The 16,391-nt window shown below is 50.2% G+C and overlaps 1 protein-coding gene across 2 annotated transcripts in view; it reads left to right on the top strand.

Annotated features, from left to right (window-relative positions):
- Nucleotides 1-37: 37 nt before the first annotated feature.
- Nucleotides 38-16,391, top strand: part of TMEM143 (transmembrane protein 143) — a 30,779-nt gene continuing 14,425 nt past the window's right edge. The window contains exons 1-3 of one of the 2 annotated variants that reach the window (XM_512792.7): nucleotides 38-291; nucleotides 658-898; nucleotides 4,012-4,116. In XM_512792.7, coding sequence (XP_512792.2) covers nucleotides 269-291; nucleotides 658-898; nucleotides 4,012-4,116 — 369 coding nt within the window. In that variant the 5' untranslated portion in view covers nucleotides 38-268. The remainder of the gene's footprint in view (nucleotides 292-657; nucleotides 899-4,011; nucleotides 4,117-16,391) is intronic. The other variant, XM_001170810.5, reaches the window with a different exon arrangement.

Genomic DNA, 16,391 nt, shown 5'->3' with positions numbered 1-16,391 from the left:
GCCCCATCCCTCTAGGGAGTCTCGCGTCCACTCCGCCCCTTCCCTTTGTAGCAAGCTGACAAGGAGACACTCCTGCGGCGCATGCGTCGCGCCCAAACGAGGCCGGCGGTGGAGAAAGGCAGGCAACGCATGCGTAGTTGATGTAGGGAGTCGGCGGTGAGAAATGGACAGCCCGCATTGACCGAAGCTTTGCGCATGCGTTTTACTGCTGGGTGAAGCCGAACTTCGGGAGCCCAGGACGCCCTCCTGCACATGCGCAGGAGGCTCAATGACAGTCGAGCTTTGGCTAAGGTGAGGGAGAAATCGGGGGATTGCATGGCCAGGGAGGGCGGCCCTGCACCCCCTAGGTAACCTTTCCGAGCATTTCCTGCTCTCCTAAGATCTACCTCGCTGTCTAGACCCCAAAGAAACGTTGTACCACTACAGGGTCTCTGGGCCTGAAAAACGCCCCAGAACCTAAGACCTCTGACCCCTGTCTGGGACCCAGGCTAACTGAGCAGTGTGGGAAGGGGACAGGCAACAGGGGCTTCAAGGCGAGCGGATGGGCTCTGCGCCCTGCCTGGGGTAGAGACGGCTTCTGGAGGGTGGGACGTGGAGGTGGAGAGGGCGCTTTTCCTCTAGATGGCCTTTGACCCCTGCCCATTTCCCTCTGTTTAGGCTCCGGGGAAAGGGTCTAGCCATGCTGCATGTGACCCGGGGGGTCTGGGGGTCCAGGGTCCGAGTATGGCCACTGTTGCCCGCGCTCCTCGGGCCCCCCCGGGCCCTCTCATCGCTGGCAGCCAAAATGGGGGAGTATCGCAAGATGTGGAACCCCAGGGAGCCCCGCGACTGGGCCCAGCAGTACCGCGAGCGCTTCATTCCCTTCTCCAAGGAGCAGCTGCTCCGCCTCCTAATACAGGTACCGCCTGTCCCGGGCCCAAGAGCCTGGGGACTACGGCTCCCAGCAGGCTTCGCGGCGGCAGGGCCCTAGTTGCTGCAGAGAGCTGCCCTGGCGCCTCCTGGGAGTTGTAGTTCCCGGGTCCCTTCGTGTTTCCCTAGTGGGCGGGAGATGAGCTGGAATGCAGGAGCCAGGTCTCCGAGATGCAGACGCAGCATCCATTCCCAACTCTGGCTTGTTCTGAGGGCTTGAACAGGCACTCTCTGGGGCATGGTTTTTCCCTCTTTAAGATGGGCATAGTAATCATCCTCATCATTACTATTTCTACTACCTGATAATAATTGTACCTATAAAGTCACAACGCTGTAATCATAATTATTATCACACAATTTGAGCTCTGACTCCATGGCACTGTGCCAGACATTTTTCATGTATTGTTGAATCATCAGTAAGAGAGATACCACCATCATCCCCATTTTACAGATGAGATAATGGAAGCATAGGGAAGGAAAGTGACTTACCCAAGGCCACAACATAGTGGCTTAGATTTGAACCAAAGTGGTCTGACTCCAGAGCTGGCCCAGGACTAGGGTTAGGCAAGTAAGGCACTCGCTTGACCCTAAGAGTGAGTGCCCCGTTAAATTTTGCACCCTTGGGTGCCATATTCACCTCATCCTAGTCTTGATCTCACTCTAGAACCTGAGGTCTTATTGCCACCATCATCATCATTGTCATTATTGAGGATTTTGAGGATTATTATTCATTTATTTTTCTTTATTTATTTTTGTGAGACAGGGTCTCACTCTGTTGCCCAGACTGGAGTGCAGTGGCACAATCTCAGCTCACTGCAACCTCTGCCTCCTGGACTCAAGTGATCCTCCTTCCTCAGCCCCCGAGAGGCTGGGACTCTTGCCTGGCTAATTTTTGTATTTTTAGTAGAGACAGGGTATTGCCATGTTGGCCAGGCTGGTCTCGAACTCCTGGCCTCAAGTGATCTGCCCACCTTGGCTTCCCAAAGTGCTGAGATTACAGGTATGAGCCACCACACCCCACCATCATTCATTAATTTAACATTTATTTACTGAACACCTACTGTATGTACTCAATTCTGTGCTGGACTTGATACACACACAAATACACACAAGTATATGCATACAAGTACACACACAAATACACAAATATGTGTACACAAATACACAAATATACACATACAAATGCACACACACAAATACACACACAAATACACACACACACAAATATATGCACACAAAAGTACACAAATATACACACATAAATATACAAATATATGCACATATATGTAAACACATGTGTATATAGGACATGTGTAATCTCATCAAATTCTCACTGTAGCCCTCTGAGAAAGAGCATGTAATCCTCTGTTGCCAGTGAGGAAACTGAGGCTCAGAGAAGTGAAGACAATTACCCAGGACATTGAGATAGGAAACATAAAGAAGTGGTTCAAGGCCAGGCGCGGTGGCTCACGCCCGTAATCCCAGCACTTTGGGAGGCCGAGGCGGGCAGATCACGAGGTCAGGAGATTGAGACCATCCTGGCTAACACGATGAAACCGTCTCTACTAAAAATACAAAAAATTAGCCGGGCGAGGTGGCAGGCGCCTGTAGTCCCAGCTACTTGGGAGGTGAGGCAGGAGAATGGTGTGAACCCGGGAAGCGGAGCTTGCAGTGAGCCGAGATCGTGCCACTGCACTCCAGTCTGGGCAACAGAGCAAGACTCCATCTCAAAAAAAAAAAAAGAAGAAGAAGTGGTTCAAGGCCAGGCATGGTGGCTCACACCAGTAATCCCAGCACTTTGGGAAGTCGATGCAGGTGGATCACCTGAGGTCATGAGTTTGAGACCAGCCTGGCCAACATGGTGAAACCCCGTCTCTATTAAAAGTACAAAAATTAGCTAGGCGTGGTGGCAGGCGCCTATAATCCCAGTTACTTAGAAGGCTGAGGCAGAATTGCTTGAACCATGGAGGAAGAGGTTGCAGTGAGCTGAGATCATGGCCGCTGCACTCCAGCCTTGGCAACAGAGTGAGACTCCTTCTCAAAAAAAAAAAAAGGAAATGGTTCAATGTGTACCCTGGAGTCAGACAGGCCTAGATTGCAGTCATTTCCCACAGACACTGCAGCCCTTACCAAATGACTTTTCCAGAGCCTCAGTTTCTCCCACTGACAAATGGGAGTTATAATTCCATCAACCTTGGGGGTATGGTGGCTCAGCCTCCCAGCACTTTGGGAGGCTGAGATGGGAGGATTGCTGGAGCACAGGAGTTCAGACCAGCCTGGGCAATATAGTGAGACTCCACCTTTACAAAAAATTGAAAAAAATTCGCCAGGCATGGTGGTGGGCACCTGTAGTCTTAGCTACTCAGGAGGCTGAGGTGGGAGGATCGCTTGATCCCAGGAGGTTGAAGATGCAGTGAGCTGAGATTGCACAACTGAGCTCCAGCCTGGGTGACAGAACGAGACTCTGTCTCAACATAATAATAATAATAATTCCATCTACTTCTGGAGGATGATATTACACTGTCAAACCGTTCCTGGAATTGTGTGTGTGTGTATTGGCTAGGAAATGTCAAAGCAAAAACTTGAACCTCCAGCTTTTTAAGCCCAGTATAGTTTTTCACTATATTTGGCTGCCTCAGTTTCAGTAAAATTGGTCAGCCCCCACCCAACCAAAACAAAACTTTTTTTTTTTTTTTTTTTTTTGAGACAGAGTCTTGATGTTGTCTAGTCTGGAGGGCAGTGGCACGATCTCGACTCACTGCAGCCTCCGCCTCCCTGGTTCAAGCAATTCTCCAGCTTCAGCCTCCTGAGTAGCTGGGACTACAGGTGCATGCCATCACACCCGGCTAATTTTTGTATTTTTAGTAGAGACAGGATTTCACCATGTTGGCCACGCTGGTCTTGAACTCCTGACTTCAAGTGATCCACTGCCTCGGCCTCCCAAAGTGCTGGGATTACAGGTGCGAGACACTGCGCCCGGCCCCAGAACAAAACTTCAAAGTCCAGAGCTCTGATTGTGTAGTTAGGCAGCCAGGGAAAGAATTCTTTCCCTCGGGGAAGGGGAAAAGGCCTACAGAGAAGTTTTGCTTCCTGAGGTAACAGGAATTCCACTCGAGTCCGGCAGAGAAGGCGGCTTTGGAGGCGTTCTCGGCCCACGTGGACTTCTGCACCCTGTTCCACTACCACCAAATCCTGGCCCGGCTGCAGGTGAGGACGGGGCCCTTCCAGCCCTGTGGTGCTTGTTCGCGCATCCGCTCATTTAGCAAACATTCCCTGACACCTTCTTGGAGCCTGGCCCTTATTTTAAGTGCTGGGGATTCAACAGTGAACATGACAGGTGAAGTGACGCCCTCATGGAGCCAACATTCCAACTGGGGAGACGAGGAATCAAATAAATATAAAATATGATGCCTGGTGGTGATAAGTGCCATGAACAATGAGGCGGAGTAGTGAGATAAAGAGGGATGAGATGGGTCGGGCGCGGTGGCTCACGCCTGTAATCCCAGCACTTTGGGAGGCTGAGGCGGGTGGATCACAAGGTCAGGAGATCGAGACCATCCTGGCTAACACGGTGAAACCTCGTCTCTACTAAAAATACAAAAAAATTAGCTGGTCGTGGTGGGGGGCGACTGTAGTTCCAGCTACTCGGGAGGCTGAGGCAGGAGAATGGCATGAACCTGGGAGGCGGAGCTTGCAGTGAGCCAAGATTGCGCCACTGCACTCCAGCCTGGGCGACTGAGGGAAACTCTGTCTCAAAAAAAAAAAAAAAACAAAGAGGGGTGAGATGGGGCCTGTTTCAGACGGAGTGGGTGAGGAAGGGCTCCCCAAGGAGGTGACATGTGGGCTAAAGGCTTAGTGAAGAGGGGGAACGAGCCTGATGAATGCCTGGGGGAGGATGTTCCTGGCAGATGGAAGAGCAAGTGCAAAGGCCCTGAGGTGAGCGGGGGCCTGGAGTATTGAACAGTGAGGAGGCCACTGTGGCTGCAGGAGAGTGAATGTGCGGGGAGGGTGGGATATGAGGGCAGAGGGGATGGGGACAGATCGTACTGGGCCTTGTGGGCCACCGTGAGGACCTTGCTTTGTTTTTTTGTTTGTTTGTTTTTGTTTCTGAGATGGAGTTTTTGTTCTGTTGCCCAGGCTGGAGTGCAGTGGTGCGATCTCAGCTCACAGCAAACCTCCGCCTCCCCAGTTCAAGCGATTCTCCTCCCTCAGCCTCCTGAGTAGCTGGGACCACAGGCGTCCACCACTTCCCCCTGCTAATTTTTGTACTTTTTGTAGAGACGGGGTTTCACCATGTTGGCCAGGGTGGTCTTGAATTCCTGACCTCAAGTGATCCACCCGCCTTGGCCTCCCAAAGTGTTGGGATTACAGGCGTGAGCCACTATGCCAGGCCGAAGACCTTGCTTTGACTCTGAGTGAGCCGGGAGCCATGGGAGGGCTCTGAGCTGAGGAGAGATGTGAGCAGCGGATTTAGGTGTTAACAGGATTTCTCTGGCTGCAGTGTAGGGAACAGACTATCAGAGGCAGGGACATCTATGAAAGAGTCTATTATATTTGTCTAGGGGAGAGATAATGGAAGCTCCGACAAGGGTAATAGCGATGGAAATGGTGAAAAACGGTCAGATGCTGGTTATGTTGGAAGGCATCAGCGTTTTGCTGATGTGCTGGCTGTGGGGGTGTTCTGGGGAGGAAGAGAGAGGAGTAGGGGTGCGTCTCCAGCAGTTCTGGCCTGAGCCTCCTGGAGGATGGAGCTGCCATTTACTGGGATGGGGGAGACCATGGTGGGATGGGGAGAAAGATCTGCAGGGAGGACTGAGAGCTCAGTTTTGGACTTAAGAATTTGAGCTACCATTTATTTATGAATTTATTTATTCTAATTTTTTTTTTTTTTTTTTCTGAGACAGAGTCTCACTCCGCTGCCCAGGCTAGAGTGCAATGGTGGGATCTTGGCTCACTGCAACCTCTGTCTTCCGGGTTGAAGTGATTCTTGTGCCTCAGTCCCCCGAATAGCCAGGATTACAGGCATGTGTCAGTACGCCTGGCTAATTTTTGTATTTTTAGTAGAGATGGGGTTTCACCATGTTGCTCAGGCTGGTCTTGAACTCCCGACCTCGTGATCTACCTGCCTTGGCCTCCCAAAGTGTTGGGATTACAGACGTGAGCCACCACACCTGGCCCATTCTTTTTTAATTAAAAAATTTTTTATTTCAGTAGTTTTTGGGGTACATGTGCTTTTTGGTTACATGGATGAATTCTATAGTGGTGCATTCTGAGATTTTGGTGTGCCCATCACTAGAGCAGTGTACACTATACCCAATATGTAGTCCCTCACCCCCATCCCAACCCCCCTCCCTGAGTCCCCAAATTCCATTATATCACTCTGTGTATCTTCGCACCCACATAGCTTACTTAGCTTCCACTTATAAGTGAGAATACGGCTATTTGGTTTTCCATTCCTGAGTTATTTGACTTAGAATAATGGCCTTCCAACTCCATCCAATTACTGCAAGAGACATTATTTTGTTCCTTTTTATGGCTGAGTAGTATTCCATGGTGTATATAGACCATATTTTCTTTATCCATTGAGCTGCCTTTTAGAAAGGCAGGTAGAAAGATGGACTTGAGGCCGGGCGTGGTGGCTCATGCCTGTAATCCCAGCACTTTGGGAGGACAAGGCAGGCGGATCATGAGGTCAGGAGATCGAGACCATCCTGTCTAACACGGTGAAACCCTGTCTCTACTAAAAATACAAAAAAAAATTAGCCGGGCGTGGTGGCGGGTGCCTGTAGTCCCAGCTACTCGGGAGGCTGAGGCAGAAGAATCACGTGAACCCGGGAGGCGGAGCTTGCAGTGAGCCAAGATTGCGCCACTGCACTCCAGTCTGAGCGATAGAGTGAGACTCCGTCTCAGAAAAAAAAAAAAAAAAGAAAGATGGACTTGAATATGTGGATCTGGAGGTGAAGGGAGAGGTCTGGGCTGAGAAACTGCTGTGGGAGGATCTATTAATAGATGGTAGTACTGCCGGGCGCGGTGACTCACGCCTGTAATCCTAGCACTTTGGGTGGCCAAGGCAGGTGGATCAGCTGAAGTCAGGAGTTCGAGACCAGCCTTGCCAGCATGACGAAACCCTGTCTCTACTGCAAATACAGAAATTACCAGCCTGACCAACATGATGAATCCCCATCTCTACTAAAAATACAAAAATTAGCCAGGTGTGGTGGCATGTGCCTGTCATCCCAGCTACTCAGGAGGCTGAGGCAGGAGAATCGCTTGAACCCAGGTGGCGGAGCTTGCAGTGAACTGAGATCGCGCCACTGCACTCCAGCCTGGGTGACAGAGTGAGACTCCATCTCAAAAAAAAAAAAAAAAAAAAAAAAAAAAAAAAAAAAAAAGGCCAGGTGCTGTGGCTCACGCCTGTAATCCCAACACTTTGGGAGGCTGAGGCGGGCGGATCACCTGAGGTCAGGAGTTCGAGACCAGCCTCAACATGGAGAAACCCCGTCTCTACTAAAAATACAAAATTAGCCGGGTGTGATGGTGCATGCCTGTAATCCCAGCTACTTGGGAGGCTGAGGCAGGAGAATTGCTTGAACCTGGGAGGAGGAGGTTGCAGTGAGCCAAGATCGCACCATTGCACTCCAGCCTGGGCAATAAGAGTGAAACTCCATCTCAAAAAAAAAAAAAAAAAAAAATTAGCTGGGCCTGGTAGCGCATGTCTATAATCCCAGCTACTTGGGAGGCTGAGACAGGAGATCGCTTGAACCCAGGAGGCGGAGGTTGCAGTGAGCTGAGATTTTGCCACTGGACTATCCAGCCTGGGTGACAGAGCAAAATTCTGTCTCAAAAAAAAAAAAAAAAAAAAAGGAGGGCCGGGCGTGGTGACTCACGCCTGTAATCCCAGCACTTTGGGAGGCCAAGGCTGGCAGATCACGAGGTCAGGAGATCGAGACCATCCCGGCCAACATGGTGAAACCCTGTCTCTACTAAAAGTACAAAAATTAGCTGGGCATGGTGGCGCTGTAATCCTAGTAGCTGTAATCCCAGCTACTCAGGAGGCTGAGGAAGGAGAATCACTTGAACCCAGGAGGCGGAGGTTGCAGTGAGCCGAGATTGTGCCACTGCACTCCAGCCTGGGCAGCAGAGTGAGACTCCGTCCCAAAAAAAAAAAAAAAAAAAAGGAAAAAGGCACATGGGGCAGAATCCAAGACAGACCAGGCGTGAGCGTCCAGCTGTCCTCTCCCGGTGGAGTCATGGACGGCACTTAATTCTCCCAGCAAGATGTGTGACAACACGCAAGCAGTACTGCCAACCAGGGACGCTCCTGTAAGCCTGGGTGGCCAGGGTTTTTACTGGGGGTCAGTCACATATGCATGGTGGCTGACCTGAGACTCCAGCCCCTCCGAGGTCAAACTGATGCTCAGTGGCTCCAGGCCCTGACCATAGATGACAACATTAACACACAGCATCCAGTGTGGCCCCAGGCCCCAGGTAAACCAAGACACTCTTATCAGTCAGGACATTGCAAGGGCTTAGAGGTTCCCTCCCAGAAGCTGGTCCAGGGCCGGTCCTTTCTTTGGAATGTGCGGGGTTTGGACAACCCAGGCCTGCTGCATTCACCCCTCGCCGCATCCCACCACTGCCTTCTGCAGCTCCGCACTTTGCTTTGAATAATAACAACCCCAGCAACAGTGGCCATCACAGCCCCTTGTTGCTGAGCGCTTGCTGTGTCTGGCTTATTGACTCCTTCCTGCAGTACGGAGAGGCAGCCGCCATCAGCCCATTCATACATGGAGAAACTGAATGTCTCAGAGGGCCCGGGTTGTGCCCAGGATCACACAGTTCATAATTGGTGGAGTCGAGATCAAGCCCCCGTCTGCCTGCCTCCAAGCTCTTCCACAGGGCACCTATGGCCTCTGGAGCCAAGGTTGTTTTTTTCTTTTTCTATTTTTTTAAAAGTTAAGGCTGGGCTTGGTATCTCTTGTCTGTGATCTGAGCACTTTGGGAGGCCGAGGTAGGCGGATCACTTGAGCCCAGGAGTTCGAGACCAGTCTGGCAAACATGGTGAAACTGTCTGTACTAAATATATAAAAATCAACCGGTTGTGGTGGGGGGTGCCCGTAGTCCCAGCTACTCAGGAAGCTGAGGCATGAGAATCACTTGAACCATGAGAATCACTTGAACCCGGGAGGTGGAGGTTGCAGTGAGCCAAGATCATGCCACTGCACTCCAGCCTGGGTGACAGAGCGAGACTCTTAAAAAAAAAAAGTTAAAAAAAGCCTATTTTATTATAGAAATGTATAAATATATAGAAATGTAGAAAGAACATAAGTGAATAAGCATATATCTCCCAGGCAGGAGATTTTAAACAGAGGCAGGGGCAGGGTAGAAGTGGCAGAGGTGGGTGAGGCCCTCTGGGTGACCATTTGCTGATGACTTAAGTCCTTTGAAGATGTGGCCTGGGCAGGGAAAGAAGCAGCATAGCCTCGGTTCAAACAATAGCTTGGTTGTTCACTAGTGGTGCGGGTGACCTTGGCGGGTGACCTCTCTCTGATCTTTTTTCGCTGATTCATTCATTCATTGAGTTCGCTCAGTAAATATTTATTGAGCACCTACTGTGTCTCTGGAATGGCTCGAGGCTCTGGGAGACAGTGGACAGCATGACAGATGTACCTCACAGGCTCTGTTCTACTGAGGAAGAGACCAGCAACAAGGTACAGAAGTGAAATTTGGCCGGGCACAGTGACTCACGCTTGTTATTCCAGCACTTTGAGGGGCCGAGGTGGGCGGATCACTTAAGGTCAGGAGTTCGAGAGCAGCTTGGCCAACATGGTGAAACCCCGTCTTTACTGAAAATACAAAAATTAGCTGGGTGTGGTGGCGGGTGCCTATAGTCCCAGCTACTCGGGAGGCTGAGGTAGGAGAATCACTTGCACCCAGGAGGCGGAGGCTGCAGTGAGCTGAGATCGCACCACTGCACTCCAGCCTGGGTGACAGAGCAAGACTCTGTCTCAAAAAAAAAAAAGAAAAGAAAAAGTCTGGGCACGGTGGCTCACGCCTATAATCCCAGCACTTTGGGAGGCCGAGGCAGGTGGATCACATGAGGTCAGGATTTCGAGACCAATCTGGCCAACATGGTGAAACCCCAACTCTACTAAAAATACAAAAATTAGCTGGGTGTGGTGGCACATGCCTGTGATCCCAGCTACTCCGGAGGCTGAGGCAGGATAATTACTTGAACCCGGGAGGCGGAGGCTGCAGTGAGCCAAGATCGCACCACTGCACTCCAGTCTGGGCAACAGAGTGAGACTATGTCTCAAAAAAAAAAGAAGTGAAATGTATTAAAAGATGTTTCCTTGTGGAGGCCCTGAGGGGAAAGCATCTATGGTGTCTCTCCTGGCTTCCTGTAGCTGCCAGCAACCCTTGGTGCTCCTTGGCTTGTAGATGAGTCACTCCAACCCCTGTCTCCATCTTCCTGTGGCTGCCTTCTCGGTGTCCTATGTGTGTCCTTTTCTGTCTCTTATAAGGACACTCTCATTGGATTTAGGTTCCACCCTAATTTAGTATGATCTCATCTGTATCTTTACCTTAATTCTACCTGCAAAGACCCTATTTCCGAATGAGATCATATTCTGAGGTTCCAAAGGGATGTAAATTTTTAGGGGACAACATTCAACTCATTATACCCAGTAAATTTGAATTTCAGATAAACTATGTGTAATTTTTTAGTACAGTGGAAGTGTGTCCTATGCAATACAGTCATCCAATATTGCATGGGATGTAGTTAAACTAAAAAAATCGTTTGTTGTTGGGCCGGGCATGGTGGCTCACACCTGTAAACCCAGCACTTTAGGAGGCCAAGGCGGGTGGATTGCTTGAGGTCAGGAGTTCGAGACCAGCCTGGCCAACCTGGTGAAAGCCCGTCTCTACTAAAATACAAAAAAAAAATTAGCTGGGCATGGTGGCGGGCGCCTGTAATCCCAGCTACTGTGGAGGCTGAGGCAGGAGAATTGCTTGCACCCAGGAGGCAGAGGTTGCAGTGAGCCGAGATCACACCACTGCACTCCAGCCTGGGCAACAGAGTGAGACCCCATTTAAAAAAAAAAAAAAAGTTTGTCGTTGATCTGAAATTCAGATGTAAGTGGTGTCTTGCACAGTCAGCCCTCCATATCCATGGGTTCTGCATCTGTGAATTCAACCAACTGTGGATAAAAAATATTTGGGAAAAAAATTGCATCAATAGTGAACATGTACAGACTTTTTTTTTCCCTTGTCACTATTCTCTGAACAATGTAGCATTACAACTATTTACATAACGTTTTCATTGTATTTGGTGTTATAAGTAATCTAGAGAGAGATGATTATTTAAAGTATACATGGCCAGGCACAGTGGCTTATGCCTGTAACTCTAACACTTTGGGAGGCTGAGGTGGGAGGATCATTTGAGGACAGGAGTTTGAGACCAGCTTGGACAACATAGTAAGGCTCTGTCTCCACAAAATATATATATATTTTTTTCTGAGACAGATTTTTGCTCTGTTGCCCAGGCTGCAGTGCAGTGGTGTGATCTTGGCTCACTGCAACCTCTGCCTCTTGGGTTCAAGTGATTCTCCTGCCTCAGCCTCCTGAGTAGCTGGGACTACAGGTGTGCACCACCATGCCTGGCTAGGTTTTGTATTTTTAGTAGAGATGGGGTTTCACCATATTGGCCAGGCTGGTCTGGAACTCCTGGCCTCAAGTGATCCGCCCGCCTCGGCCTCCCAAGGTGCTGGGATTACAGGTGTGAGCCACCGTGCCCGGCCTCCATAATTTTTTTTTTTTAATTAACTGTGCGTGGTGGCACACACCTGTGGTCCCAGCTACTTGGGAGGCTGAGGCAGGAGGATCGCTTGAGCCTGGGAGGTTGAAGCTGCAGTAAGTCATGATTGCAGCACTGCATTCCAGCCTGGGGGACAGGGCTAGACCCTGTCTCTAAAAAAATAAAAATAAAGTATATGAGGGGATGTGCAGAGGTTATATGCAGATATGTTTTTTTTTTTTTTTTGAGACAGAGTCTCACTCTGTCACCCAGGCTGGAGAGCAGTGGCTTGATCTCGGCTCACTGCAAGCTCCGTCTCCCGGGTTCACACCATTCTCCTGCCTCAGCCTCCCGAGTAGCTGGGACTACAGGCGCCCACCACCGCGCCCAGCTAATTTTTTGTATTTTTAGTAGAGACGGGGTTTCATCATGTTAGCCAGGATGGTCTTGATCTCCTGAACTCGTGATCCGCCCGCCTTGGCCTCTCAAAGTGCTGGGATTACAGGCGTAAACCACTGCGCCCGGCTGCAGACATGTCATTTTATATCAGGGGCTTGAGCATCTGTAGGTTTGGATATCCATGGGACATCCTGGAACTGATCTCCTATGGATACCAAGGGATGACTGTATTTTTCTTTTTTTCAAAACCTAATAAGGAGAAAAGGAAAGCAAGGGAGGGGGTGTTTTTCAGTTTCAGGTAAGGTGGTCAGGAAGACCTCACTGAGCAGAGGACATTTGAGCAGGGACCTGAAGGAGAGGGGAGCAAGCCCTATGGAGATGTGAGGGAACCCCACGTGCAAAGGCCCTGGGGCAGCAGTGTGCATGGTGTGTGGAGGAACAGCCAGGAGGCCTGCGGGGCTAGAGGCTGGCGACCCAGGAAAGAGAGAGGAGGTGAGGGCAGAGGGAGGGGGACCTGGGGCCAGATCTTGCAGGGCCCCCCGGGGCGGTGGTGAGGACTTTGCTTTGACTGAGTGGGTCGGTGGCTAAGCAGAGCGTTCTAAGCAAAGACTGGAATTGCTGTAGGTGCAAACTGGCGCCCTCTGGTGGCTGCTTGGGGAACCCACTGGGGATGGGGACGGGGCGGGGAGAATAGCTCCCAGGCCAGGGAGGAGGGTGGCTGAGACCAAGGGTTGAGAAGCAGTTAGATTTTGCATCTGTTTTGAATGTGTTGCCATCACGATTTGCCAATGGGTTGGATGTGTGAGAAAGGGAAGACTCCAGGATGACCCCCAGGCTTTGGGCCTGAGCACCTGGAAGGATGGAGTTGCATCTTTTGAGATGGGGACGAGGCTGAGAGGAGCAGGTTTGGGGCATCGTGGGTTTGAGAGGATGCCCTTGCAGAGGTGTTGAGAGGCCCATGGGGCATCTGTATGGAAGTATTGAGTAGACGCCCAGCCGTGTGAATCTGGAGCTCAAGCGAGATATCTGGACTGCAGATGGAAATCTGGGAGTCCTCAGTAGACAGATGGCATGTGACAGCCACAAGGGAATGCTTGATGGTGGAATATGGCAGCAGCAATTGCCACGAAGACCCAATTAAGTCATTCTTTTTTTTTTTTTTTTTTTTTTGAGACGTAGTCTCACTGTCTCCCAGGCTGGAGTGCAGTGGCACTGTGTTGGCTCACTGCAACCTCCGCCTCCTGAGTACAAGCAATTCTCCTGCCTCAGTCTCCCAAGTAGCTGGGACTATAGGCGCGCACCACCATGCCTGGCTAATTTTTGTATTTTCAGTAGAGACGGGGTTTCACCATGTTGGCCAGGCTGGTCTCGAACTCTTGACCTCAAATGATCCGCCCGCCTCAGCCTCCCAAAGTGCTGGGATTACAGGCGTGAGCCACTGTGCCCGGCACCAATTAAGTCATTCTTTTAGCAGATGTTTGTGCGAGGCCCGGTGCCAGGTGCTGTGTCTTCACTGAGGAGTGAAACTGGGCCTGCATCATGCGCTCTGGGAGCTGAACGTGGGTGGTGGGGACGGTCATGAATCAGATGCTCTCCCCAGTGATGGTTAAGTTCAGACCATGAGGGCGATGGGCATGGTGCCCTGCAGGGGGATAACAGAGTGAACCTTGGTTGCTATACTGGGGTCCATGTGCAAATTAGAAAAAGGTGCCTCTTTCTCTAGCCTGGAACTGTCCGTTATAGTAGCCACGAACTTCATTAAATTTAAATGTAGCCCGGTCGCAGTGGCTCACGCCTGTAATCCCAGCACTTTGGGAGGCCGAGGTGGGTGGATCATGAGGTCAGGAGTTCGAGACCAGCCTGGCCAACATAGTGAAACCCCGTCTCTACTAAAAAAAAGTACAACAACAACAAAATTAGCTGGCATGGTAGCGGGCTCCTGTGATCCCAGCTACTCCGGAGTCTGAGGCAGGAGAATCACTTGAACCCGGGAGGCGGAGGTTGCAGTGAGTCAAGATTGCGCCATTGCACTCCAGCCTGGGTGACAGAGTGAGACTCTATCTCAAAAAAAAAAAATAAATAAATAAATGTAGACACTAGCTGTTAAAATTTAACATAACTAAAACAAAATTACAAATTTTGTTTCTCAGCATACTGATCATGTTTCAGGTGCTCAGTAGCCACCTATGGCCAGTGTCGACCTTATTGGACGGTGCAGATCTAGAATATTTTCCTCACTGCAGGGAGTTCTAGTGGATGGTGCTATTCTGTTCCTTTATTTCCATCTGAAGGGTGGCTGTCATGATAAATGGACAGGTCTGCCCTTAGATCTGGTACCTTTGTGCAGTGTACATCCTGCCCAACCACACAGGGTGGCCCTGCTCAGTTTGATGAGTAGAGGAAGGCTGCTGCTTTTTTCTTTTGAGCCAGAGACTCACACACTGACACACTCTGTTGTCCAGGCTGGAGTGTAGTTGGTGCGATCTCAGCTTACTGCAACCTCCACCTCCAGGGTTCAAGTGATTCCCATGCTCAGCCTCCAGAGTAGCTGGGATTACAGGCGCCCGCCACCATGCCCAACTAATTTTTTGTATTTTTAGTAGCAACGGGGTTTCACCGCATTGCTCAGGCTGGTCTTGAACTCCTGGCCTTAAGCAGTCCTTCCTGCCTTGTTCTCCCAAGGTGTTGGGATTACAGGCGTGAGCCACTGCCCCTGTCCGAGGCTTTTTGATAGTGATAATGGACCTAGAATATGACAGAGTAAGACTTCAATGGTGAAAAGGGAAGGAGGCAGGAAGGGTGTAGAGAGAGTCTTCCAACAGCATGTGCAAAGTCTCTGTGGCTGGAGGAACTAAAACCAATCTGGTTTGTTGTTGTTGTTGTTTTGAAGACAGGGTCTTCTCTGTTGCCCAGGCTGGAGTGCCAAGCTGTGATCATGGCTCACTATAGACTTAATCTCCTGGGCTCAAGCAATCCACCTCCCTCAGCCTCCTGAGTAACTGGTACCACAGGTGTGCACCACCACGCCTGGCTAATTTTTATATATATAAATGTATTTTTTTTTTGGTAGAGATGGGATCTTGCTGTGTTGCCCAGGCTGGTTTCGAACTCCTGGGCTCAAGCAATCCTCCTCTCTCGGCCTCCCAAACTACTGGGATTACAGGCATGAGCGATCGCGCCCAGCCAACCTAAAGACAGTCTGGATGGTATGGAGTGACCGAGGGGATTTACGGTCCTGTGAGGCCTTGCAGGCCCTACTAGGAAGTGTGATCCTGATTCCTGAGGGCAGTAGAAGCCTTGGAAGGGTTTTAGCAGGAGATTGACATGGTCAAATGTGTCATTCTGGTTACACCACTTCCTGGCCATGTGACCTCGGGCAATTACTTAACCTCTCTGTGCCTCAGTTTCCACATCTGTAAAGGAGGAGTTTCACACTGTGAGAATGTGCGTGTAACATACTTCAATCTGTGCCTGGCACACGGTAAGTGCTATGTAAATGTGCACCATTATCATTGATGATGATTGTTGTTATTTTATTGTTTGACGAGATCTCCCTGGAAGCTGTGTAAAGAACCGATTGGCAGGGGATGGTGTGTGTTACAGGATTTGGGGAGACTATTGAGAAGGCTGTTGGGCTCACCCAGGCAGGATGAAATGGTGGTGGCTGGCATGGACTGGGATCGGGCGGGTGGGGAGGAGAGAGCTGGGTGAAGTGCGGTCTGCTTGAAGGTGGAATCGGCAGGATTTATTGTGACAGGGAAGAGAGCAGCAGGGATCACGTGCAATGTCCAGGTTTCTGGCCCAAAGCCCCAGGAGGATGTGAAGTTGCCAGAAGAGAATCTGGCTCACAGTGGACATTTGATCGATGCAGATTTCTTTCTCCTCCAGCTTTCAAACTGCAGCTCAGCCTGGGAATGGAATTTCTCAAGGTCACTCTGTAAGTCCCAGAACTGCTCGACCAGCCTAGGCTGGAGGATGTGGGCACAGCCCTAGGGCTTACTTCAGAGGAGGATTTTCTTGGCTTGACTCTTTCTCTTTTTCTTTTTTTTTTTTGAGACAGGGTCTCGCTCTGTCACCCAGGCTGGAGTGGAGTGGCATGATCATGGTTTACTGCAGCCTCAACCTCCTGGGCTCAAGTTATCCTCCAACCTCAACCTCCCAAGTAGCTGGGACCACAGGCATGCACTATTGTTCCTGGCTAATTAAAAAAAAAAAAAAAAAAAAAAAAAAAAAAAAGACCAAACGCGGTGGCTCACACCTGTAATCCCAGCTCGTTGGGAGGCCAAGG

The sequence above is a fragment of the Pan troglodytes genome, chromosome 20 (genome assembly GCF_028858775.2).
Source record: "Pan troglodytes isolate AG18354 chromosome 20, NHGRI_mPanTro3-v2.0_pri, whole genome shotgun sequence".
Lineage (NCBI taxonomy): Eukaryota > Metazoa > Chordata > Mammalia > Primates > Hominidae > Pan > Pan troglodytes.
This window is presented reverse-complemented; position numbering and strand designations above follow the sequence as displayed.